The sequence below is a fragment of the Lepidochelys kempii genome, chromosome 12 (assembly GCF_965140265.1).
Source record: "Lepidochelys kempii isolate rLepKem1 chromosome 12, rLepKem1.hap2, whole genome shotgun sequence".
NCBI classification, from domain to species: Eukaryota; Metazoa; Chordata; order Testudines; family Cheloniidae; genus Lepidochelys; species Lepidochelys kempii.
In genome coordinates this window covers 7,007,059-7,031,733 of record NC_133267.1, presented here as the reverse complement: position 1 = coordinate 7,031,733, position 24,675 = coordinate 7,007,059, and the positions used below count along the sequence as shown (strand labels likewise).

Sequence of the window (24,675 nt, the reverse complement as noted above, 5' to 3'; positions counted from 1 at the left end):
CTCAGAGGCACTTTGGATGGTGCAGAATCGATTTGTCATGCGTCCATTTCAGTGTTTTATTGCTGGAGGAATGTACCCCCCGCCCACCTCCCCTCCCCCGCTGTCCCCCCCCCCCCCCAAAAAAAAAAAACTTTTTAAGAGCAATAAAACCAGAGCATCTTTAAGAGGACAATGCATTTCTCTGGCCCTGTGTCGTCCCCCCACCCCTTTCAGCCCTTCAGTCATATCACACACAGCACGCTCTGTCTCTCTGTCGAGATCCCCTGCTCATCCGGAGCTTGGTTTGTTTTCTGCTGCGTGCTCCTGTGCCTTCGTGTGGAATCCTCTCTCCGCAGCACAGTCTGGGGGGACTCCAAATTGCATGGAGGGAGGGTGAAGGGTCCAAGAACCTGGGAGCTGGTTGCCTGGCTGGGCACAGGATGGGATGGGTACTGCTAGATGGACCCTTTTAAGCCAGTCTAGTAAGAGTTGCTCTCTAGACCGGAACATCCTTCCGTGCTGCGAGCTAATGTCGCGGGCTAGTGAAGGTTCTTCCAGCTGTCCCAGGCTTGGCAGATTATAATCAGGTTAAAATAATAATTCTGAGCACTTCCATTGCCTAGTGCAGCCATAGATCTCACCCTGATTTGCACAGCAGGGTCAGTATAATTATCCTCATTCTTCAGACGGGGAAAGATGAACAGAGAGTCATGCCTCAAAGAGCAGAGCGGAGCCAAGGCCACGATTTTCCACCAGGACCAGCGATTTTGGGGGCCTGACCCGCTATAACGGAGTCTGGCTTCCAGAGGGCAGGTGCTTGGCGCTTTCTGAAAATCATGCTCCTTTAACGTGTCTCACGTTGGGCACCGATAGCTGAGGCACCCAAAAGCACTAGCCATTTCTGTTGATGTTGGCTAAACGCCTTGACTCCTGGCTTCGTGCCCAGGCCCTCACATCACACGTGTCCTCTCCCCAGGTCTGCCTCTGCTGGCTCAACACGGCTCCAGAGCTTGAAAGCTTCACTCCCTACAGGCCCTAAGCAGGGACTTTCTAGGTGCCCCGCAGCCCTCTGGCCTCGGAGGGGTTTGAAATCTGAACCCAGCTCTGAACAACGCACAATCTTCCCCATGGGCCAAGCCCGAACCCCGGAGCTGAACAGCCCAAAGCCGGGGACACGTTGGATCCATGGTTCTGATTTGGGCCAGTGTAAGGACAGGAGCCATTTGTGAAACCCTCCTCTGGGCCGATCCTCATTTACATAGCTCAAGTTGCGTAAAGGGGCCTTAGAGTAGGTGCAAATAATAGTTTATTCCCCTTTGAAGGCCCCTTTATGGTGCAAGAATGGGTGAGAATCAGGCCCATCACTTCCACTGAATTACCATCCTCCTGTGCAATTCCCATCGTCCAATGTCTCGCTCCTGTTACTAATCATAGGCCTTTCCATGCAGAAAATTAGTGCAGTTTCAGGGATCGCTCACCTGATGGAGCTCATACTACAGGCTGGTCAACACACCTGCTGTGGTCTCCCATTCGCCAGCTCCCCATAAGAGCTAGCCTGACCCCAGCATGGCCTGCCCTCGGCCCTACGCCTGGGCCAAGAGACAGGTGTAGATGAGTATCAGTGCTCGTCCCTGCCGTGTTCCATCCAGGCGTCAAACTGAGGAGGTACTCCAGGAGAACAGAGACAACCAAGTAAATAATGAATGACTCGCTCGACCCCTAGAAGTGACCCCTTGCAGGTTATGGCAACGGGGAAGATTGCTTCTCAGGGAACATGGATCAGCCTCGCTCATTACACTTCCTCCTCGGGCACTGCAGGTCTATCCCAGGAATGCCGGATCAATGGAGGAAGTACCCATGTGCTTTATATCATAATCACTTGCATTTCCGTCAGGCCAAACCCTCTGTTGACTGGTGCCTTCCAAATGCCAGTGATGGGTTAGAGACAACATCCTCCAAAACCACTGCGCGGCCTAAAATCCAAGACCTGCCACTGCAACCCTGCCTCTCCTGGGTGCAAAGATGCAGCTGCTGAAAAGTGCACAGCACCCTACCCAATGGCTCAGGGCAGGAAACGAGGAGCAAACGGACCAATGGAAGCAGTAGGGGAAATTTAGGCTAAGTCTAACTCCCCCAAGTGACTTTGGCCAGGACACTGGGGCTAGCAGCTCGGGAATCTCTCTCGACTACTCATTAGCAAGGCCTCATTTTGACATGTTGTCCATAAGACAGCATCTCCAGCAGCAGCCGGGTTCAGAGGGAAGAGCGTCCCCCTACTGAAGCCCCAGCACTACTTCCTGTCACACCAGGGTGCTCCTTGGAAGTCTCCCAGCCCATTTGGACCCTGCTGAACTTGGGGGTGCTGATGGGATCACAAGCCAGGTGGATTCAGTTGTAGACCACATGGGTAGTTCTAGGGGTTTATGCAAGAGACTCTTTTCTCTCCTTGGCTTGTGCTATTCAGTGGAGCTTGCTCCCAAGAGCACAATGGAGAGTCTGCTCAGGGTGTCCCAGGTGGCGGCTCTTGTGAAGCCAAGAGGAGAGCTAGATCTTGCCTAGAAAACCTGCCTGGTGGAGGGGAGAATTGGATCCTGCTTCGGAAAACCCTTGTGACAGGATGGCCGTCCCCAGCACCTCCTCCAGCGATGAACAGAGACATCCTTTCCCTTCGGGAAGCTGGTACCAAACTCCAGGCACTGGTAGCTGAGGACTTATTAGTGCCTTTCAGAGAAGGGAATCTGGGGGCTGGGAACCAAAGCCAGACTGAATACAACTGGAGCCTCACCTACACTCAGGGGTCAGGCCTGGGGCAGCCGAATCAAGGCTATGCACACAAGGCCTGGGCCCGGGCTAGGTGGTGTTGGCTAACACTTCCTTCGGCTGCTACCTGCATTCAGCCCACTGGCGGTGGCAGCAGAGAGAGGGTGCTGGTGTCTGGATTCCATGACCCAGCCTGTGGGGTTAGACTCAACCTGCTACAGCACCCTGAGGGGCTTGGCAGAGGAACAGCAGCCAGAGTCGAGTGGAAGTGTCACACCCACCTTGCTGGCCCCAACTTCAGGTCAAATGCTGCTCCTGATGGTGCCGGACACATGCAGCCACGGGGGCAGTGGGGAGCCACAGGGGGATGTGCCTTCCCCCCACCTTTCACTGGCCTGGCCCTACTCAATACAGCTGCAGGGTTCATGCCTTTTCACCTCGCCAACTCGTCTCATGTGTCTTCACCTCTGCAGCTACGGGAATCCTGAAGCAAGTGAGCAAGGACCCTCCCCTGCATGTGCTTCTCCCCCTCCCCAGCTCACAGCTATAACCTAGCAGCTACCAGGTTACATACAGTGCAGACCCATCCACATTGTGACCAGGTGTCATCTGGCCTGTGTGAACTGCGCCAGACCCATCTAATGCAGAGGTGGGCAAACTGTGGCCTGCAGGCCACATGCGGCCCGCGGGACCCTTCTGCCTGGCCCCTGAGCTCCTTGGACACTCAGATGTGGGTAGGTAGAGGTGAAGCTCAGCCACATGGGACATCATTATTGGGGTCCTCCAGAGATTTGGGCCAAGGTCCCCCAGCAGAGGGAGAGTGGGGAGGGTCCTGTTCCTAGTATAAAAATAGGAAGTCAAATGATTTGTAAAACCCTGGGACAGTCTCTGCAGAGGACAGTGCAGCTGCAGACCCAGCCGCGTGGTCTGACACTGCCAGGGCAGCAGGAAGACGCCGGAAGGTGTGGGTGTTGCTGCCCTTGGCTTTCCAAGCTGCCAGGACTGAGGGAGGCTTCCTCTGGTTTTAGCTTCCAGGCCTTTCTTGAATGAACGTGACAGAGAGAGGGAGAGAGCACTACCCTTGCAGATCCGTCACTACACACCGGCACTGGCCCTGCATTCCCATCATGACCCTCCCCTCTCCTCCCATCAGGAGCTGACAGGCATCCCCTGGGGGGACACTAAATGGATTAGCCCACTTTGGAAAGCAATTTATCACTGGCAGGAGAATTCTCTCCTGCTCCACTTGATAAATAATTCAGGGCAGATTCCGCCCCCATCTATGCACCCTGCCCTTCTTCGGTAAAATCCTCCTCCTTGTCCCCCACCATTTCCAGCAGACGGGCTCAGACCAGCATTAGTCCAGGGAGATTTGTCCAGAGTCCCAATTAACCCTCCCTTAGCAGCACTTAGTTATAGCGTCTGTGCCCATCTGTGGTCTAGACGCCACCTTAAGTGACTATGGGGAACGTGAGGTAGGTGGGATGAACGCTCCGGCCAAGCACCATGGAAAACAAAGAGGCAGAAGCCCTGGCTTGGCAGCTGTTCGCCTGAGCCTCCATCCCTTCTGCATAACACAGTTTAGCTGGGCAAACCTGAGTGCCTCCCAGTTTGGGATTTCTGACAATGCAAGTACGGTGACTAGTCGTCCTGCTTAATCAGTGGTCCTGATTTTTCACACTTGCTATCCTAGGTGCAGGATCACAGCCAGCGACGGTGGGGTGAAAGGAAACCCAAACCAACCCTGTTTCTCAGTGGCATCCCTTACGAAAGGGTAGCTGCCTTTCTACTACTGATTAGCTGCAGTGTGGCACCGATTTAATGGGAGGGGTGATTTTATTCCAGTGTAGTTAAACTGGTGCAAAAGGCGGTGTGGATGCTCTTATTTCGGTTTGGTTTAAATCGATTAGGAACAGAGTTATGCTGAACCGAAATAAGCCCCTCTTAAACTGAAACAAGAGTGTCCACAGAGAAGTTTAACTAACCTGGGGCATATTTGTATGTAAACAAAGCCCTAACTAAACTGGTGCAAGTCTGTGAGTAGACCACCCCTGAGTCTGCCATTTAGACTAATCACTGGGAATCCCAACTCCTGCTCCCTCACCATAGGCCAGTACCCTGGCCTATCCTCCCTTCCCGCTCATCCTCTCTTCTCCTTCCTTCCTTTCTGCTACTTCCCTTCGTCCACCCACTTCATACCTTTGTGATGCTGGCAAACCAGGTGCCAGCTCATGCCAAGGCCACTAGGTCTCAACTGAGCACTGACAAATACACAGTGGGAACCAGTCTGGCTCCTCCATGGATTAGTATCGTGAAAATAGGAATTAGAATTATAAAACTGTGTTTAGTGATTAGACTTTATGAAATGCCTGTAAACTGCCTCATGTATCAATCTCACTTATAACATCTGTAGCCCACGTGAGAAAGTAATATTTAAGTGTTTGCTCTGTAACTGTAAATCACCAGCGGAGAGAAGCATTACCAGGTGTGAAATACTAGCTTCCAACAGGAGATGTCTTCTGCCCAACAAAGGAGGCCCATGAACATCAGACCAACTCTTGTGGAACATCAGAGGACAAAAGACTTTGTTGATTCCCTCCCACCTCCACCCCATGAAGAGGAGATGAGCAAGTGAACTGCTCCCCACAGCTGAATTTGCAACTCGAAGCAGAAACCGGGGAAGGAACAAAAAGCCCTAACAAGGAGGAACTGTATCTTTCATGCTGCTTGGACTCTGAGGGCAGGGATTGCTAAGAATAAGCAAAAGATTCCCTGTGTTTGGCCTGGGTTAGCCCTAAAGGACATATAGAGCTTGCTTATTATAGAAGCTTCTAGTCCTTTTGGAAACTTAAAATTGGAACTCTGTGTGTGTGTGTGTGTGTGTTTACTTGCATTAACCTTGGAAATAACTCTCTTATTTCCTTCTCCTAGTTAATAAATCTTCAGATGGTTTATCATAGAATTGGCTACAAGTGTTGTCTTTGGTGTGAGATCTAAGGTGCAGTCAACTTGGGGTAAGTGACTGGCCCTTTGGGACGGGGATCAACCTGAATATTACTGTGATTTTTGGTGCAAGGGACCACCTATCACAAAGACAAACTGAGCTGGGCAGCCAGACAGATCGGAGCCCCCACGAGGACTGTCGGACTCCATGTTACGGCTGTTACAGTGCTTGAGGAGTTTACACTTGAGAATTAGTTGGTGAACTCTAAGTATAAAACTCAGTTAATTCGGGATTTGTGCCCTGCTTCCTAACAGTCTGCCGTGAGGTTAGTAACCGCGCTCTTGAGCCACTCCAGGTCAGCTTGACAGCTTCACCTTTCAGTCTTTCCACCCCAGCTTCCAACTTCATCTTGCCCATCTTTATTTCTGTCCTTCCTGTCCTCCCACGTTCCAATCTCTGTCCCTCCTCAGGTCTTGTCAACAGGGACTCCGTCCTCCCCAGCCCTGCTTCTCCTCACCTGGATTGCAGGTGCTCCAGCTGCACTTGGAGATTCTCGCTTTGTTCTGTTTGCTCATCCAGGGACCTCTGCAGTTTCCGTGCCTGGTTATGGGCTTCATCAAGCTGCAAGGCCAACAGAAACACAGCTGTCTTCGCCGTGTGCAGTACCCATCGTCCCCGGTCACTGCCACCCCCAGGGTTTGTAGGACAGCCCAGTGATCTGAGACGAGAGGATCAGATGTAGGGCATAACTGAACAGGATGGAGGCAGCTCTGCATTTCCTGGATTCTGTGGGTTGGTGTCTGAACATATGTGTCTTTTCTGCCATTCCCGCCTGACTGTTATGGCGGTGCTGACACGAGACTGGCCGTGAGCACAGACCATCTCTAGATCATTGGTTCAAATCTGACCCAGACTCAAAGCCATTACTCTTTGATGGCGGCCGGTGACAGGCCCATGTGACAAACTTTGCCTATACCACGTCAGCAGCAAAGCCAAGCTACCCTCTCACCCCTAGAAGTGGCCGCACCAGGCCAGCACTGCGGTGCACTGGCTGTTCATTCACAGAACAGGCCAGTATGGCCAGTGGCAATGGATACACAATGGGGGACTGCTCTGGGGGTGAGCAGGCAATTCATTCTTTATACCAACCCTTGCTAGCAGGAGAGGCAGGTAGCGACATGGACACTGAGTGACTCACTAGGAACTGGGCTGAGCTCCATCAAACTTGTTTCACACAAGGCCATCATCCATCCGATAGTAACTTGCAGTCACTTCCGACCTAGGCAGGAGATGAGCTGGCACCAGAGGTGGGAAAGGCTCTTTACCTCGTTAGCCTATCTCCTGAGCCACTCAGTCCATCACATTAATACTTAATCGTCTTTTCTGGTTCCATCTTAGCACCTTTGAAACGTTGCCAGGGACATGACTAAGTGCTTGGCCTGCCCTTTCAGTAGGCCAGGACCTCCCTGCGGTGTGTTTAGATGTCCCTGATCTTACTTGCAGGGGAGCTGCTGTGACAGTGCTATGGGAATGGGTTCCTCTCATTGGGAAAAGGAAATGCTGATAGTTTGAGAGGTTCTGATCGTTGGGCATCTATATGTCTCTCTGTGGGAGGCAGTGTGGCCTAGTGGATAAAGCACTAGACTGGGATTCAGGAGACCTGGGATTCTATCCCCAGGTCTGCCCGGGCCTGCTGGGTGATGTTGGGCAAGTCTCCGTGCCTCAGTTTCCCCATCTGTAAAATGGAGATAATGATCCTGACCTTCCTTGTAAAGCGCTTTGAGCACGACTCGTGAAAAGTGCTTGATAACAGCTAGGTGTTAGGCTGCCTACCTGTGGTTTCATAAAACCCTCTCACTGTGGCATTGCAGACATTATAAATTTATGAAGATGACAGGACAAGAAGTAATGGTCTCAAGTTGTAGTGGGAGAGGTTTAGGTTTGATATTAGGAAAAACTTTTTCACTAAGAGGGTGGTGAAACACTGGAATGCATTACCTAGGGAGGTGGTAGAATCTCCTTCCTTAGAAGTTTTTAAGGTCAGGCTTGACAAAGCCCTGGCTGGGATGATTTAATTGGGGATTGGTCCTGCTTTGAGCAGGGGGTTGGACTAGATGACCTCCTGATGTCCCTTCCAACCCTGATATTCTAGGATTCTATGAATTTTACCCTCCCAGCCCCTCTGGGCTGTGACCGACTATCAATATCCCCATCACTGGTCGGGGGATGCAAGAAATTAAGTGCCATGCTCAAGGTGACCCAGGAACCCAGCTCTCCCCCAGGGAAGCGGCGATTCCGCATCTCCAGACTGGCTGCCTTTCTGGGAGAGATGCTTTAGCCATGCGCAAGTTGCTGGGCTCCACACAGGGGTAAGCTAAGTGAAACTGAATGGCTTGTGAGACACAGGTCTGAGGAGATGGTCTGATAGTCCTTCCTTAACCTCTCTGAAACGACGTCTCTCCTGAGTCCCAGCTCAGTGCCTTTGTGCCGTTGCCACGACAGAGTCGCCGCATGCCAGCAACGGCCTCGCCATATTACCTGGGCTACTGCTCCATTTCCCTCTGCTCAGAGCAAGGAGCCCCCTGCAGCATCCGCTGGTCGATGGTGACATTTCAACGGCTGCCCTCCTCCGATTTTGGGCTGGGTGCTAAAAACCCTCCCCTTGTCCTGGAGGCCAGGGAGTGGACGGGCCGGGGGGGTGTGTGTGTGTGTGCCCCAGACTTGCCTCATCCTCAGCCTGGCCCAACTCCTTCTTCAGCTCCTCCACCCGCAGACGCAGCTTCTTCACCTCCCCCTCGTGCTGCTCCACCCGGCGGTTGGCATGCGCCAGCTCGGCCGCCTTCTCCTGGCACTGCTTCTTCAGCTTGCTGTGGATGTGCTTCAGGTCGGCCAGCTCCTGGAAGGGTCGTGGGAGGGAGTTAGGGTACGGGTAGGCTGGGGCACAGGTCATTCAGGGTGGGCTAGCCAGCCAGTATATTAATAATCCGCCCTGCTCTGGCCTCTTTAGCCAAGGAGCTGAAAGCACGGAACCAACACTAGTGCCTTAAGGCTCCTATCAGCCCTGCTAGAGGGTCAAGTATCGTCTCCCCTCTTTTACAGATGGGGGAAGTGAGGCAGAGAGAGGGGAAGTGACTTACTCAGGGTCACACAGCAGGGAATAGAACCCAGGAGTCCTGAGTCACAGTCCCCTACCTGAACCACTGCCCCTCCTCCATACTTCCTCTGAAAAACGTATTACCCCAGGACTCTCCAAGTTGGGGGGCGTGAACAGGTTTCAGCGGGTCGCAAGCACTAGGGAGAGAGGTTATTAGAGAGGGGCAGAGAATCATTAATATAAGGGCTTTCTTTATGGCTAGAGGAGAGGGGCACCCCAAAACTCTGTCTGGAAGAGGCCCAAACCCAATGTTCTCTAGTAAAGGGTACAGATAGGAGTGAGCAGAGCTCCCAACGGTGCTACTGCGGGTGATCGACCTACTACTGTTTTACACTGCCAGACTTGTCACTGAGGGGTTAGACTGAACCTTCACCCGCATCTCAAACCAAACTCAAACATTGATTTTTGAGATTCCTATGTTCAGGAGACTTCCCCTCCCACAAGCCCTCGTGTCTCTGCATTTCCCAATTGCTCTCCAAATACCAACGTAACATAAACTCCAGGATTTCCACCCAGCTGAAGCCAGAAAATGCTGATGTCCAGTCCCTTATCTTCACCAGAAAGGTTTGGGAGAATGGTCGTTCCAGGGGAATTGCTAGTGGGGGTCACAGCTACACCTGGACAAAGCCACCTTCGTTCCTTTCCCATCTGCCCACCCACAGGGCTGGAAATATGACTGACTCTCCAGGTGAGGAGGCACACGATGATGGGTGAACCTCAGACAACAGGGGATTTTGCTTCAGTCATGCACCCCGAAAGGTGCATCCAGAGCTTATCTGAGTTGCTGCTTATAAACCTCTCTGGCTGGAAACCTCAGGACTCGATCGTCTTGTATTTCAGCAGCTCCTCTCCAGAGGCAGCCAGGACCAGGTCATGCAGAAACACATGGACCTTGACCACTAATGGGGGAAAGGTTAATGGAGCTGTCTCACACTTCACAGCAGCAAAAGCCAGGGTGGATTTTTATTTACTTGGATCTAGTTCTTCCATCCCTAAAACCATGTAGGTTTTACATCCAAGGTAGCAGCCTCCTTTCCTCCCTCCCCCAGCAATGACACTGGGTGCCCAAGCCCAAGACGCACGTAAAGCAATGCCCAGAAACCCCCCATGATCACTGTGTCTACACCTAGCCTGACTCTGGGCAACGACCGGAGGTGTCACGGTGTCTCTCACTGGATGCAGGTGGCTAGGTTCCTCTGATCCCCTTCCCACCTCTCCCCGTTGTCCTCTTGGTGAGATCCCAAAGAAGCGGAGAAGCCCACAAACACCGTCTGGCCTCCTGAGCTTGACCTAGAACCTGGGCACCCTGCCCTGAGGTCTCTAAGGAGGACACGGAGGTTGGGATGGAGCATGGAGACGGGTTTTAATGGCCAGCAGCCTAGAGCCAACTGGGGTGTGACTGGGAGCATTCCTGGCCCCAGATGCTCTCGAATATCAAAGAGCCCAATTCATCCCTGATCAATGGGGTTTCCCGAGGCAGGAATTTCCCTCCAAGGCTTTCCCACCGCGGTTGCTTGCTGGGCCCCCACTGTTACTGACGCTCTGCCCATCAGCCTCACCTTGTTCTTCTCAAAGAGCTCGGCCTGGATGGTTTTGAGGTCAGTGTCCAGCGCGCTGGCCGTCTGCCGGCGCTTCCGGGCTAGCACCTCCTCCAGGTCCTCAATCTGCGCCCGCAGCTTCTTGTTCTCCCGCTCCAGGTTAAGCTTCTCTGTCTCCAGACGCTCGCGCTTCCCCCACTCCGCCGCGTTCTCCGCTTGCAGCCGCTCCATCTGGGTGATGGGGTGGGGACACACACACCATGTCAAACCAGGCGATTGCCGTGTGTCAGGTACCAAAGGGCATCGTGGGGAGCCCACAGCTATCCCCTGTCTGAGGGTGATGTCCCCCATGCCACCACGGCTCATCAGCAAGGCTAGAATCCAGGGTCTGCAATGCACTCCTTAGCTGAAGTGGCAGAGGCCTGATTCCCTTGGCTGGTGGCAGTAGTAGACTCTTTTCTCTGTGGGCCAGCCGGTAGAGGGAGATATGCCCACACCTCTTAGTCAGTGGTTAACGTAACATCCCGCATGGAGTAGCACAACTCCAGTCAGAGCTGGCCTCGGGGAAACTCACCAGGGGTTCCCCATTGAACTGGGTGTATGGGCGAGAGTGAGTAGACCCAGCCGGCTGCTGGTCCCCTGGGTACTGGTGTCAGTACCCAAAGGGTGGACGGGACTCAAGACATCTCAGTTTGGACACTGACACGGATGAAGCTCCTCGTCTCCACCCTGCTACGCCGCAGCACACAGGGCAGTCCCAATCAGAACCAACACCAAAGCAAAGCCCCCTTTCTCCCAGTGCCGGGCCCCTCCATACAGCTCCACCAGGGGTCCTCACTCCTGACTTGCCTCAATCACTGCGGGTCTAAGCCTCTGCACCCAGCTCTACCAAAGCCCCTCCATGCTGACCCACAGCCCTCTCTGCTAGCCCAGCCTGGTGGCTCCAACGCAGCTCTGCTGATGGATCCAGTCCTGACCTGCAGCTCCCCCTACTGTTCCAGCCTTGGGCCCGCACATTACTCTGCCAGCACCTGAGTCCTGGCTACACCAACCCCCATGGGGTTGCCAATGCATCTCAGTCTTGACCTGCAGCGCCTCCTGCTGGCCCAGTGCTCTGCCTCTTTCAGGAAGATACGGCCAACTAATCTATTCAGTGGTGGCTTTGTGATGTGCAGACTAGGGTGGGGATCAGCTCCTTTTGTTCCGTAAATTCAGCCAAGCTTCGCACCTCACTGCACTATGTGTCTCCCTCCCTCAGCTCTGTGCCTTTCTCCACACTCCTCAAATGCCTGGAATCCTTTCTGCCATACGCCAAGCACGCCCTGTCTCTTCCAAGAAACTATCAAAGCATTCAAACCCCACTGGAGAGATCCTGCTCTGAGCAGCTTGCCCTTGTCTCGTCCTGTTGGTGTTCATTGGTGCCTTTACATCATGCAGCCGTTGGGGTGGGGACCTGGGGGGAGGGATACCTCAGGGGTTTGAGCATTAGCCTGCTAAACCCAGGGTTGTGAGTGCAATCCTTGAGGGGGCCATTTAGGGATCCGGGGCAAAAATTGGGGATTGGTCCTGCTTTGAACAGGGGGTTGGACTAGATGACCTCGTGAGGTCCCTTCCAATCCTGAGATTCTAATAACTGGCACTGATCTGCTACTGCCCGACACATATAGGAGGCTCTAAAAATGATTGGTAGGAAGAGACCCAAAGCAGAAAGAAAGGATGTCCCAGTGGCTGGGCACCAAGCGGGCACTCAGGTGATCCAAGTTCAAGACCCTGCTCTGCCATAGACTTCTTGCGTCTCTTAGTCTGTCTGTACAATGGGGTAAGAGCCCGGCCCTATATTAAATGCCTTGGGGTGCTCAGACAGTGGAGGGCTGTATAAGTATTTGGGCATTTGACTGGTCCCAAAATAATTGGTCAATTGAGCAGCCAAACAATGTAAAAAATGGCAGAACGATGATGTATTTTATGAGAGATAAGGCATGTGAAAGGTCATTGAAAAGGTTATGATTTGCTGAATATGGTTATCCAGTTTGTATGCATGTATCGTTCTGGCATCTGAAGTTAGGAATATTGTCTCTGCATCTATTACAAATGTGTTTACACCTGGGGAACACCCACTAGGCAGAATGCAATCAGTCTAGATGGCTGGCTGGGAAGGGCCATTAGGGACATAGGTGCCAGCTTCTACTGGGGCTGGTGGGTGCTCGACCCCTGTCTGCCCCCGGCCCTGCCCTGACTCCACTCCTGCCCCGCCCCCTCCGCCCCCATTCCAACCCCTTCCTCAAAGTCCCCGCCCCAACTCCACCCCCTCCCTGCCCCTATTCCGACTCCTTCCCCAAATCCCCGCCCCGCCCCCCGCCTCTTCCCCGCCTCCTCCCCTGTGCGCGCCACGTTCCCACTCCTCCCCACTCCCTCCTAGAGCTTGCCACAGCTGTTTGGCAGCGGCAAGCTCTGGCAGGAGCGGGGACACGGCACGCTCAGGGGAGGAGGAGGTGATGTGAGGTGGGGCGGAGCGGGGCGAGGAGCTTGGCTGCCAGTGGGTGCAGAGCTCCCACTAATATTTCCCTGTGGGTGCTCCAGCCCCGGAGCACCCAAGGAGTTGGCACCTATGATTAGGGAGAACAATAGGTCTTAGAAGATGCTAATCTCCCACCAGGAAACCTTCCTGGGGAGCCTTCCCGAGGATGCTCCAAACAGCCTCTGACTCATGGCTGCTACGGCCCTACAGAGACATGTGACCTGGTACTGGACTCCATCATAGAATTTCCACTGAAAGGCATGGGAACTAAAGTAGAGACAAAGGATTCCCGCCATATGCAAAAGGTATTTTAGGCAGGGGAGTGACATCATTGTTGTTCTCCTTCACTGACTCCCTGTCCAAGATGACTGCTGGAAAAACCTGAGAAACAAGGACTGAACTGGGGGAGAAGTGCTGAACCCAGGCTAGAGGGAATTCTAGCCTGTGAAAGGAATACCTGGGGTTTTAAGAGCAAGCAAGTGAAGCTTGCCCTCAAGAATCTCTGCAAACTGCCTAAATGAACAATTAGGGTGAGAATTTGCTATTCATATTCAATTTCTTGAGTATGTCAATCTTAGATTGTGTTTTTGTTTTATTTGCTAGGTAATCTGCTTTGATCTGTTTGCTATCCCTTATAATCACTTAACACTGATCTTTTATAGTTAATAAATTTGTTTTTATTTTGTCTAAAACCAGTGTGTGGAAATCATAACTTGGGGCAGAAAGCTGTGTATATCCCTCTCCACACTGAGGGGGTGAATTTCATGAGCTTGCGCTGTCCAGTTCTCTCTGCAGCACAAGACAGTATAATTTTGGGTTTACCTTTCAAAGGGGGGTGTGCACTTGGGTAACTGGGCAGTTCTTTAGCTGAGCCTTCCCATACAGAGCGGATCTCAGCATCTGTGTGTGTGGCTGCAACTGATGTGTTCCTACCTGCATGTGTGCTGGTAAAGTGCAGTCTGAAGCCTGGGAAAGGGCTTGGCAGGTTTGCCACCGCAGTACAGTGTATAGGGAGCCCAGGCTGGTGGGTCGGGGGGGCTCAGTGGTACCCCATTTCCAGGTGGCACCCAGGGGGGGAACCCGTCACAGCCGCCTAAGGGATGTGGCTGCCTGTGACAAAGTGCTGGGAATCAGCAACTGAACCAGCACTCATGCCTCTGTTTAACCAATGAGGATTTCGGGAGGGAAAGATTAAGGAGAGGAGTTCCTGATTACCAGATCAAATTGCGGCTAGGTAGCTAGTGAGCTAATTAGCCCCTTAACAAGGAGACTGGATAAAAAGAGCACAGGAGGAAAGTGCAAGTGGGGAGAAGCACAAGAGAGGGAATGGCTAGGAGGGCCTGAAAAAAGGGAGTTCTCTGGGAAGAGACACCTTTTCAGAAGGGGTAATAAAGCCAGATAACACTGTGACAGCACTAGTGTGTACAAGGTGGTGGAGTGTGACCCTGTAAATCAGGGGTGGCCAACCGGAGCCTGAGAAGGAGCCAGAATTTACCAATGTACATTGCCAAAGAGCCACAGTAATACATCAGCAGCCCCCCAGCAGCTACCCCCACCCCCAGTGTCTCCCACCTGCCAGCAGCGCCGCTGATCAGCCCTAACCCTCCTGCCCACTGCAATCAGCTGTTTTGTGGTGTGGAGGAGGCTCGCGGGGATGGGGAGGGGTAGGAAGAGGAGCAAGGGCGCAGCAGACTCAGGGGAAGGGGCGGGGGCCTTGGGGGAAGGAGTGGGGCTGGGCCTGGGGCAGAGCTAGGGGTTGAGCAGTGAGCACCCTGGAGCTGGTGCCTATCCAAGGAGCCGCATCTTAACCACTGAGGAGCCGCATGTGGCTTCGGAACCACAGACTGGCCACCCCTGGTGTAAACAGACGACACAGTGGTATCTGCATGAGGAAAGATCTCAGAGCGCTCTGTGCAGAGCCAAGAAGACGGGAGCCACGGGTACCCCGTCACAATGCCCAATTCTCATTCATCTTCCTGCAAACTGGGCTTCCAGAGATCTTCCGGAAGCTTTGAAAATCTCAGCCATATCTGGGAGAGGCTGCATTCCTCCCGCACACCCCGCTCGCTCTCACCTCCGTGCGCAGCTCCGCCAGCTTCTTGTCCATGCTTGAGCGAGCCCCCAGCTCGTCCTCCAGGTCCTCCGAAATCCGCCCTAGTTCATCCTGGTGGAGCTCCTTCAGGATGTTTAGCTGTGGGGAGACAGACGCAGAGCGGTCACCACAGCCCCGGGGCTGTGAACCAAGCTGGCACCAAGTGGTGGGCTCACACAGAGCAGGAAACAGGAAGCAGCTTGGGACTGATTTAGACCCAGAAGGGGGCAAGGGGTTAGTTGTACCCAACGGCATTCAAATCCACTTCTCAACGGGACCCACCTGTGATGCGACAACCCGTGCTGGCAACCCTCCCTCTCCCACACATCTGCCATGGCCTTGCGCAAATAGCGTATGCTGGTCATTGGCACCTCAGACTGGGCTCAGAGTCACTGCACATGGCAGCCAGGAACGTCCACTGCACTAACCCCGTCTGTCCCGCCCCGTGCCTTGCGGCTCAGATACTATGGGCATGGCCGGCTACATGCCTGGCCAGATTGATGGTGAGAATTCACTAGGGCAGAGCATCCTTGCAGCACGAGGAGGTTTTCCTGGAGCAGGGGCTCCCCCTAGTGGATATCAAGTACTAACGGTCGCAGGGCACGCAAGACGGAATGAAGGGTGTGATGGAAACAGCCCCCCACCACCTCGCAGCCCGGGCTGAGTTTTCGGCCGTGTCGACGGGGCGGGCCTGTGCGCGATCGCTACACACGAGCGCCCTTCGGGGCGTAAGGGGCCCCCCGCTCCTCTCCAGGGTCACAGAGCCGAGCTCGCCCACCTGCTTCAGCACTTCCTGCTTGTTTTTGTTCAGCTCCTCGTACTTGATCTTCCACTGGCTGAGCTCGCCCTCCAGCTTCTCGATGTTCTTGCTGAGCGACAGCTTGTCCCTGGAAGAGACAACAGGGAGCGGGCTCTAGCAGGGCTGAGGCAAGGACAGGCTCCAGCCGCGGGAGTGTCCAGTCCATTCCTGGAGGGGAGGGGAGGCATCTTTTGGAGGACACCTTAAAACCACAGCTCTGGCCTCTGGTGGCCACGAAAGGCTGCACTTGCCACCACAGGGTGATTCCACTGCTGCTCAGTGACTTGGGGGGGAGAGACCATTTTCTCCCACAGGCCCCAGAAAGCTTTCAGCTACATGGGCTGAGTGCTGGAGAAATCCTTTGGCTCTTAAAGCATTCAGGTAAGATCCTCAGCTGGCATAAGTCAGCCAAACTCCATTGATTTCAGTGGAGCTAGGTGGCTTGAGAGCAGCTGAGGACCTGTGTTCTGAAACTGAGCTGGGGCATCGGACAGGTGGGAGGGCCATGAGGACGAGTGACCGGGGAGGGGAGGGGTGTTTACGCAGAGAGGAGAGAGCAGGGGACAGAGTCTTGGAGGGAAGAGGTGGGGCGGGAGCAAGGCTTCGGGGGAAGAGATGACACAGGGGTGGGGCCTCATGGGGAAGGGAAGGGACGGTGCGTGGGTGGGACCTCGGGGAGAAGAGAAGGGAAGGGACGGTGCAGTGGTGGGACCTCGGGTGAAGGGAAGGGGTGGCGCGGGGGCGGGACCTTGGGGAGAAAGGGTGACAGGCAGGGCCACGGTTCTGGCGCTGGTGACCGCCCCACTTTTAGGGAGCTTCCACCGCTCTCATACTGAGTGCACTGCAGTCCAGGTGACGGGGTTAATATTTTTCCCAGACGCCTGCTTCGATGCTGGGTTTGGTTTGCACAAACCTGCCCTTTGGGTTGATCCATGTGGATTCACACCCTTTGCGTTTTGGGTGCAAATGGCTGCCCCAGTTCAAAGCAAGACTCTGGAAAGCACCAAGCGTCCCCTGATCTCAGGCTGAGACCATGGACTGGGCAGCCGGGCCACGTGGGGATGGTTTGAAGCTGGACTCAGATCCTCTCAAGAGGTTCACAAACTGTAGGGAACCTGAGGCAGGTTCCAAGTCCAGTGCTTAGCTGCCAAGGCTAAATATGAGCCCCCCCGGCCTGCCCTGGGTGAGCGGGCAGGAAGTGATGTAAGAGGAGCACTCACTCCCGCTCCTTGAGCAACACTTTCTGGGACTCATCCAGCCTCAGCTTCAGTGCAGTCACTTTGGTGGCATCTTCCTCAATGACGCTCATGTCCTCCCAGAGCAGCCGGTTCCTCTCCGGGCGGGTGAAGGACGTCCGGATGCTGACTGAGCTCCGCTGGTCCCAGCACTCGGGCCCGTCCTGTTTGCTCTTCAGGAGGTTTTCCATCAGCTCGAACTCCTGGAACGATGCGGAGGGAGAAGGAGGATCGTCAACAGCACGACCACGCTCCCGAGTCGTTCGGGTTTTCAAACATCCAGGATAGATCCTGCGATAGACACAGCCACCCAGGCACTTCCTTCCCACCTCCCCAATAGTCTGTCTCCTCGGGCCACCTTAGCCCAGCTCCTACCCGTCTGGCCCTGGCAAGCCCCTTTTCTGAAAGAATTGGCCCACCAAGGTCCTTGCTCAACTGGGTCAATGCCTCCCGCAGTGTAGGAAACCCAAGGCCAAAGGAATATGGGCACCAGGCTGCAGGGGGACATGTGGGCTGTGCTAATACCAGGGATATAAATAGTGCTTTGGGGGCCAGATCCTCAGCAGGTGGAAATGGGGGCGGCTCCACTGAAGTCAGTTGAGCGACATCAGTTTACACCAGCTGAGGATCTGGCTCCATTTCTTCAAAGCACCAGTGATCGCATGAATCCTCCCAACCACCCGGGCCAGGTAAGTCCCATCCCTGGTTTATAGCTGGGGTCCACAGATGTCACCTCTGGGACTTACCCAAGGCCAGTGAGGGAGTCAAGTGTCCAAGGAGGGGGTCAGCACTCAGGAGTTCCTGCTCCTACACTCCAGCAACTGGGCCACACCACGAGGAAACACTTTCATCCTTGCCTGCTATACGTAGTGGCCTATAACCCTTTCCCCCCCACCTCCCCCCAAATCTTTTGGGCTGACATTTTGTCATGCTTCCCCTGCCAAGAGATGGACTTCTTTTCTTCTTAGAAAGGTTAAAAAAACAGTTTTTAAAGTATCTGACCATGAAACACGAGAGTTCTTCAGCAATCAAGAAACATCTCAGAAGCATTTTCTGTGCTCGGGTAACCCGCAAGGTTTGGAACGAATACTTCAGACGTGGCACGCATGTAGCCTTCAGCTAAGGGGCAAAGGCCTGGTCTACGCACAAAGCTGTCCCGAGATACCCAAGGGGTGATTTTATATGTTGTTAAAACGGGGCAGCTGTGTGTGTGGACATGCCGATGTCAGCTTGAACCTTCTGGCTTCTATTGGTTTATCACGGGAACAAACTCCACAGGGTGCGTTTAAGAGAGCAGGCTGGGTCGGATGTGGAGCTGCTCTGTAATAAGTTACGAACACCGTACACGGTGTTGCCAATCTCAAGGGAACAAAACCCAGGAGTCAGATCCCCCCGAATCATGAGATTGGCCCCACAAATCATTAGACTTTTATATTATCATCAAACCATGTTTCTTCAGGCTGTCTTTTGACTGTTTAATTCCCCTCTACTCCGCCGGCTACGTGTGTCAGGTAATATCAGACTGAGAAGTCAACGCACAATTCACACCTCTCCCTGCCTGCTCATTTACCCTCTCCTCACCCAAGCTAGGGGAACTGCCATCCGTTTCCTATTACTGTCCTGACTCCCCCATGGCTTGTCCCCTTCCCCAGACCCAGCAGCACCAACTCCCTGTCTCCCCCTCTCTCCTGCCCCCCAGGCTTCTCCTCTGCCCAGATCCCGAGTCGAGACGTCCCAAGGCAGCGGGAGCCAGGGACGTGTTGTGACGGGGACCAGGCCGCTGGACCCAGCAGCAACTTTTCCCCCCATGCCTCCCTCGACTGCCTCCTGCTGCCCCAGGACCCTCTCTTTGCTTTGGGGTCATGCATGAAGACTGGGCTCAGCTGCAGGGCAGGTCTGTGTCCTCTGCCCCAAGCCCTGAAAATCAGAGGAGCTTCTTGTGCCTTCACAACAGCTCCCGCTGCAGGGCACCAAACTCTCAACATTTATATTTTGAGCACTTGTAATCCTGGAACACTGTCTTCCCCTGGCTGCTCGAAGGGACGCCTTTTCCCCACTGCTCCCCCCAGCCTGGGGGAGTGGCCATCTTATCTCCTCCATCTCCCACCCCAATCCTCCGCAACCCCCCCAACCTCCCTTCCGGCCCCCCACATCCTGCTCAGCCTTGCCTTCGCACCCCACCCCCTACCTCCCCCGCTTCCCTGCACCCCGAGCTTCCCTTCTGGCCCCACATTCTCCTGTCCCCAGCCTCAGAAGGGACTGTTTATGATCATCTAGTCTGAGCTCTTGTACCAGCTTCTCCTCGCAAGCTGCCCCTATTCTAAAGTCCCCCTTGAATCTCGCCTCAACCCATCTTAATAATGGCATCGTAAGGGCCCCAGGCTGCAGGCACCATCCATTCCTTTCCCGGGGGCATGATAGACACCCAAGCAGCTCTGGCAGCCACTCCGCTGGCCTCCAGCCCTGCACACTCTATGGAGCACCCCTGCTCCTTGAGCTCACAGCCCCAGCGCCTGGGAAACCTGAATGGAAAGTGCCCAAACACGGGCATTTCTTTAACGACGCCAGCCCCGCCTAAGCCCATCTGTAGAGCTCCAAGCGCTTTACAAAGGAGGTTAGCTTCATTATCCCCATTTTACAGCTGGGAAAACTGGGGCACAGGAAGGGGAAATGACTTGCCCGAAGTGGCCAAGCAGAGAGTAGAACCCTGGTCTCCTGAGTCCCAGCCCAGTGCTCTAACCCCTAGGGCTAGTAGTTTTCAAAAAAAATTTCTGGCGACCCAGTTGAAGAAAATTGTTGATGCCCGCGACCCAGTGGAGCTGGGGCCGGGGGTCAGGGTGCGGAAGGGGGTCAGGGCTCTGGGCTGGGCATGCAGGCTCTGGGGTGGGGCTGGGGATGAGGGGTTTCGGGTGCAGGAAGGGGCTCTGGATTTGAGGGGAGGGTCTCAGGTCTGGGGCAGGGGATTGGGGCACAGGGTTGGGGGCATGAGGTTACCTCTGGTGGCTCCCAGTCAGCGGCGCAGCTGGGGAGCAGAGGCAGGCTTCCCACCTGTCCTGGCACCGCGGACCGCTCTGCGCCCTGGAAGCGGCCAGCAGCAGGTCTGGCTCCTAGGCGGAGGCACGCAAGCGGCTCTGTGTGGCTCTCGCCCGCAGGCACTGCATCTGCCCACCTCCCAGCTCCTAGGAGCGCAGAGCCGGTGCTCAGGGCGGGGGCAGCGCGCGGAGCCCTCTGGCCCCACCACCTAGGAGCCGGACCGGCTGCTGGCCACTTCCAGGGCACAGCGTGGTGTCAGAACAGGCAGGGACTAGCCTGCCTTCGCCAGGCAGCACTGCCGACGGGACTTTTAATGGCCCGGTTGGTGTTGCTGACCAGAGCCGCCGTGACCCAGTGCCTTCCATTCTGTGACCCAGTTCTGGGTCACGACCCGCAGTTTGAAAACCACTGCACTAGGCCACATTGCCTAAAATGCATATTTTTGGATCCTGCACTGTTTGACTGTACAGAGTCCAATCAACGTATTGGCTTCACACTGTTTGAACATAAGGAAATTAAATGCAAAAACCTACGTTAACCACACGTCACGCTTGAGATTTTACATACCCAGGTGTCAGGCGATTCTAAGTTACGGTCGCCACACCCTTTGCATCTCTTGTCACATCACTCAGATCCAGAAAGGCATTCAAATGAACACCCCACCCCATACAGAATTGGAGGGGGAACGCCGGGGCAAGTTACAGTTGCTGTGGGAACTATATCGTTGAATGTTGATTTTTGCGGCTGTGCAATCATCAGCTCAACGATCCATTCAAACAGGCCTTTGCGTCTAATTCACAGCACCCTGCAAGTGCATCTCTTTTGATCCAGGCCATCTGGCCCTTTGAAGAGGGACAATCCCTATTAATTTTCTTGAGCAAAATATCTATTATTTTTCACTCTGCTTCAGCAGGAAACAATCCCAACTGAGTGCATTTCAGAGGAGTGGTAATGATTTTGTTTTTTACCCCGGATACCACTATGAATAGCTTCCAAACGTTGGCAGATGAAACCCGGCAACCCACGCATTCGTGGCAGGGGACAGCAACTGGAGATTTGCCATCCGCTATCAGTATCACAGCCCGAGGCTGCAGCACAAAAGAGGAGACAGCAATCTGACAAGCAGGACACACAGCTGGACAGCTGACCTGATCCATTTTTGTAGATCCCTCCCTGGTCTCTGGAGGAGGAAGGAACCGGGGCGGGCGGGGAGGCGGGGGTGTCTGGTAGACTAAGCAGGATGGTGGGATTAATCTAAACTCAAAGCAAGGGAGCATGCTGAGCTGTCCTGCCCCTAACTGGCCACGTGCTCTCTGTCTGCCCAAGGGTGGAAGAGAAGAACAGCCAGGATCTGTTTTGCAGAGGCACAAAACTCCAGCCTGGGGTTTCTCCTCTGGCTGCCCTTCCAGATCTCAAGATACTGTGGCCGTTTGTGTCAGCCTCCAGCTTGGAGTGGCCTCCCTTATGGGCGAGTGGGTTATGTGGATGAAGGGGGATAGTTTGGATCAGGTGTCTGCCCCCCCACCCCCGGGGACGGGCTCAGCGATACAGCCCCTGGCAGAAGGAAAACCCGGACTGGAGGTCTTGCTCATTTCGGAAGGGACTCGGGGCACAGCATTGCCTCTGGGAGAACTTCATTTCTACCCCCACCTGGAATAGGGTTTATGTTTCAGGGCTGAGACAGCACGGTGCCAGGTGCTATGAAAAATGCTAGGTGCACCTGCCATGGTGCAGACGAACCTGGAGCAGGCTCCGGGTAAAACCATTAGGAGACCTAGTCCAACACAGATTTCCTCGCCACGTGTGAGTGGACTCAGAATAATCCCCAGCCGGTGAGGATCCTGAATTTGGTCTCTCTGGCCAGCTGGGTAGAGAGGAGAATCTCAGGTGGGTCTTCTTAGCGTAGACGTGGGGCACAGACATCAAACCACCAGCTCCTCTAGCAGGGCCAGGGCTGGTCCCTGATGACCACAATGAAAATACATTTGTTCCTCGACTGGAAATGTTACAGCTTGTAAAATCCCTGCTGGTCCCACCCCAGAGCCCCCCAGCTAGCCAGGGAGGAGAGGGTCCTAGCACAGGGCTGAGCAAGGGGGAGACTGGGAGGGGAAACAGGGGACAGAACCACCAGGGCGCGCATGAGTCTAGCCTGCTTTGAAAACAAACATGCCCAGTTCTGAGAGCGAACGTCACTCTGAAGGCCTGTGGAAGCTGTTTGGGGGGCGGGGGGTTAGTAGCCAAGGAGAAGGGGCTGGTTAACTAACTGGTGATGCTGTGTTCCACACCCCCATCGCTGGCAAGGCAAAGCTTGTACACGGCTCTGTCCACAGATCTCAGGGTGCTTTACCCACAAGCTGATCATACAGACCCTCCTAGTCACAGATGGGGAAACTGAGGCACGGAGTATGGCACGGACTTGTCCAAGACCACCCAGCTGGCCAGGGCCTGAGCCCACAACAGAGCTCTGGTTCCCAGTCCAGTGCCTTGTCCACTGGATCATGCTGGGTCAACCTGCGAGCGCATCCATTTGCACATGAAGGTGCCCTGCATGCGTTGGGGGGTGATGGAAACCTGTTCCCTTCTCCCCCCTCACCTTGTTTTTACTCAGCTTATCGGAGCCCACATCCCGCACGGGTTCCTGTTCCTGGGAGCCCTCGTTCTCCTTCTCTGAGGCCACCCTGTTGTCCAGCTCCTTCTCCCGCTCCTCCTCGCCCTCCCCTTTCAGCCGCGCCACCTCCTTGCCGAGCTGCTCGTTCTCGTTCAGCACCTCCTGCCGCTCCCGCTTGAGGCTGGTCAGCTCCTTGGTCAGGGTCTCCAGCTTCTGCCGCAGCTGGCGCACCTCCTCCCGGGCCTTGTTGCGCTCCGCCCGCACCTTGCTCCACTTCTCCCGCCAGTTGGCGGTGCAGTCCGACCACCAGCGCATGGTCTTCTCCATCTGGGCCGCCCGGGCCCGCGCCTCTTCCAGCTCCCGCAGCCGGAGCTCCTCCCGGCTCTCCCAGTCCCCGTCCAGACACACGGCGCCCAGCAGGGGGAGCTGGGGCGGCCCCGGCGAGGGCGTGCCACTCTTCGGGGTGGGGGGCATGGAGTCCGGCAGGCTCATCGTCTCGGGCTGGGGGCTGCCGAGGATGTTGAGGAGGCTGGCCCTGGAGAGCTGAGGGGAGTCTGCCAGGCGCGAGCTGGTGCTTTGACTCATGGCGGCCTAAGGGCAAGCCCACCTCTCAGATTTTGGGTTACAACAAATTCTCTCTCATCTACTGCCGCTGGGCAAGCGGTGGGGACCCAGACTCGCTGTGCACAGACATGCAATGGGGAGCAGTTACAGCGTTGGATCAAGGGGAGCCCTATCTATCCCAGGTCAGAAACAGGCCAGGCATGACGGGCTGAGCAGCCAGACCCCCTCCAAAAGGTGCCTCAGACGAAGAAGGGCAGACATGATCCAGCCTCTGCTGCCTAGCCCCTGAGAGGCACAGCAGACGGCACCCCAGCGGAAGGGAAACGGCCTGCTATCTCCTCACTGAGAGGCAGCTGAGGCCCGTCATGAGCTTGCTTTCTTGCGTGGGAGACACTTTTCTTGCTGGGCTAGTTTCTCAGGCGACGAGATGATCCTGGAGCCCTGAAAGGAGGAGGAGAAAGATGAGACGTACAAACAGCTGCTTGTTCCTCAACCCAACCCAGGACTCTGCACTTCTCATCTCACACCTCAAGCTCCGGAAGCAACATCCCCAATGCCTAGCTTTGGATTGACTGAAACGGGGGCCTATTGAGGGGAAGGGCAAGACGCCACCTAGCACCAAACTGGGCATCATGGAAGAGAGGACAACTGGGAAGGGACACACTGGTGCTTTGCTGCTTCTGTATTATTAGGGTTGGAAGGGACCTCAGGAGGCATCTAGTCCAACCCCCGGCTCAGAGCAGGACCCATCCCCAACTAAATCAGCAACTAGTCACTGCTTCGGGTCTGATCCCGGCTAGCTGTTCACTAAGACCCCAGGCCAGAAGTAACTGGTGATTCTGGTTGCCTCAGGTTTTTGGAGCCCCAACTTGAGACATCTTGAAGGAGGCTGATTTCCAGAGGGTGGGTGCTCGGCCCTTTCTGAAATTATGCCCCTTTTGGGAATCTCAAACAGGGCATTCCTGATTGCTGGTCATATTTGAAAACCACATTTTCAAGCGGCTACTAAATTTGGATATCCAAAATGAGATAACTAGGGCATCATTGCGAGGAGGTTCTGAGCAACCACAACTCTGGTGGAAGCCAGTGGGAGTTGTGGGGACTCAGCTCCGCTGAACACCAGCCCCCAGGGGTCTCCAGCTGGACACCGAAGAGAGGCCCCCCAAATTGGGAGCCCCCTGGTGAACGCGTTGATCTAAACTCTCCTGGGGTTCTAATAGTATGGAATGGAATTTGGTTTTGTCTCACACTCTTCACCCCAAAGGTCTCCTGCAGCAATTTCCATAGGGATGATACCACGGTCTAGGTAAACTTTATGCTGCTTCAGCCCCGGGGCTGGCCTAGATGACCTCTTGAAGGCTCTTCACCCTATGTTTCTATGATTCTATACAGGACAACGTGACAGTATTAACATTTGCTCTCTCAGTAATTTCCGGTGTACACGTTAAAAT

General features: G+C 54.6%; 1 protein-coding gene across 3 annotated transcripts in view; it reads right to left on the bottom strand.

Annotated features, from left to right (window-relative positions):
* CCDC102A (coiled-coil domain containing 102A) overlaps nt 1-24,675 on the bottom strand; it is a 48,833-nt gene that overhangs the window by 5,054 nt on the left and 19,104 nt on the right. For 2 of the 3 annotated variants that reach the window (XM_073307414.1, XM_073307415.1), the window contains exons 2-8: nt 22,646-23,665; nt 17,005-17,222; nt 15,764-15,872; nt 14,968-15,084; nt 10,397-10,606; nt 8,409-8,579; nt 6,201-6,304 (exon numbers count right to left, since the gene is read on the bottom strand). In XM_073307414.1, coding sequence (XP_073163515.1) covers nt 6,201-6,304; nt 8,409-8,579; nt 10,397-10,606; nt 14,968-15,084; nt 15,764-15,872; nt 17,005-17,222; nt 22,646-23,245 — 1,529 coding nt within the window. In that variant the 5' untranslated portion in view covers nt 23,246-23,665. The remainder of the gene's footprint in view (nt 1-6,200; nt 6,305-8,408; nt 8,580-10,396; nt 10,607-14,967; nt 15,085-15,763; nt 15,873-17,004; nt 17,223-22,645; nt 23,666-24,675) is intronic. The other variant, XM_073307416.1, reaches the window with a different exon arrangement.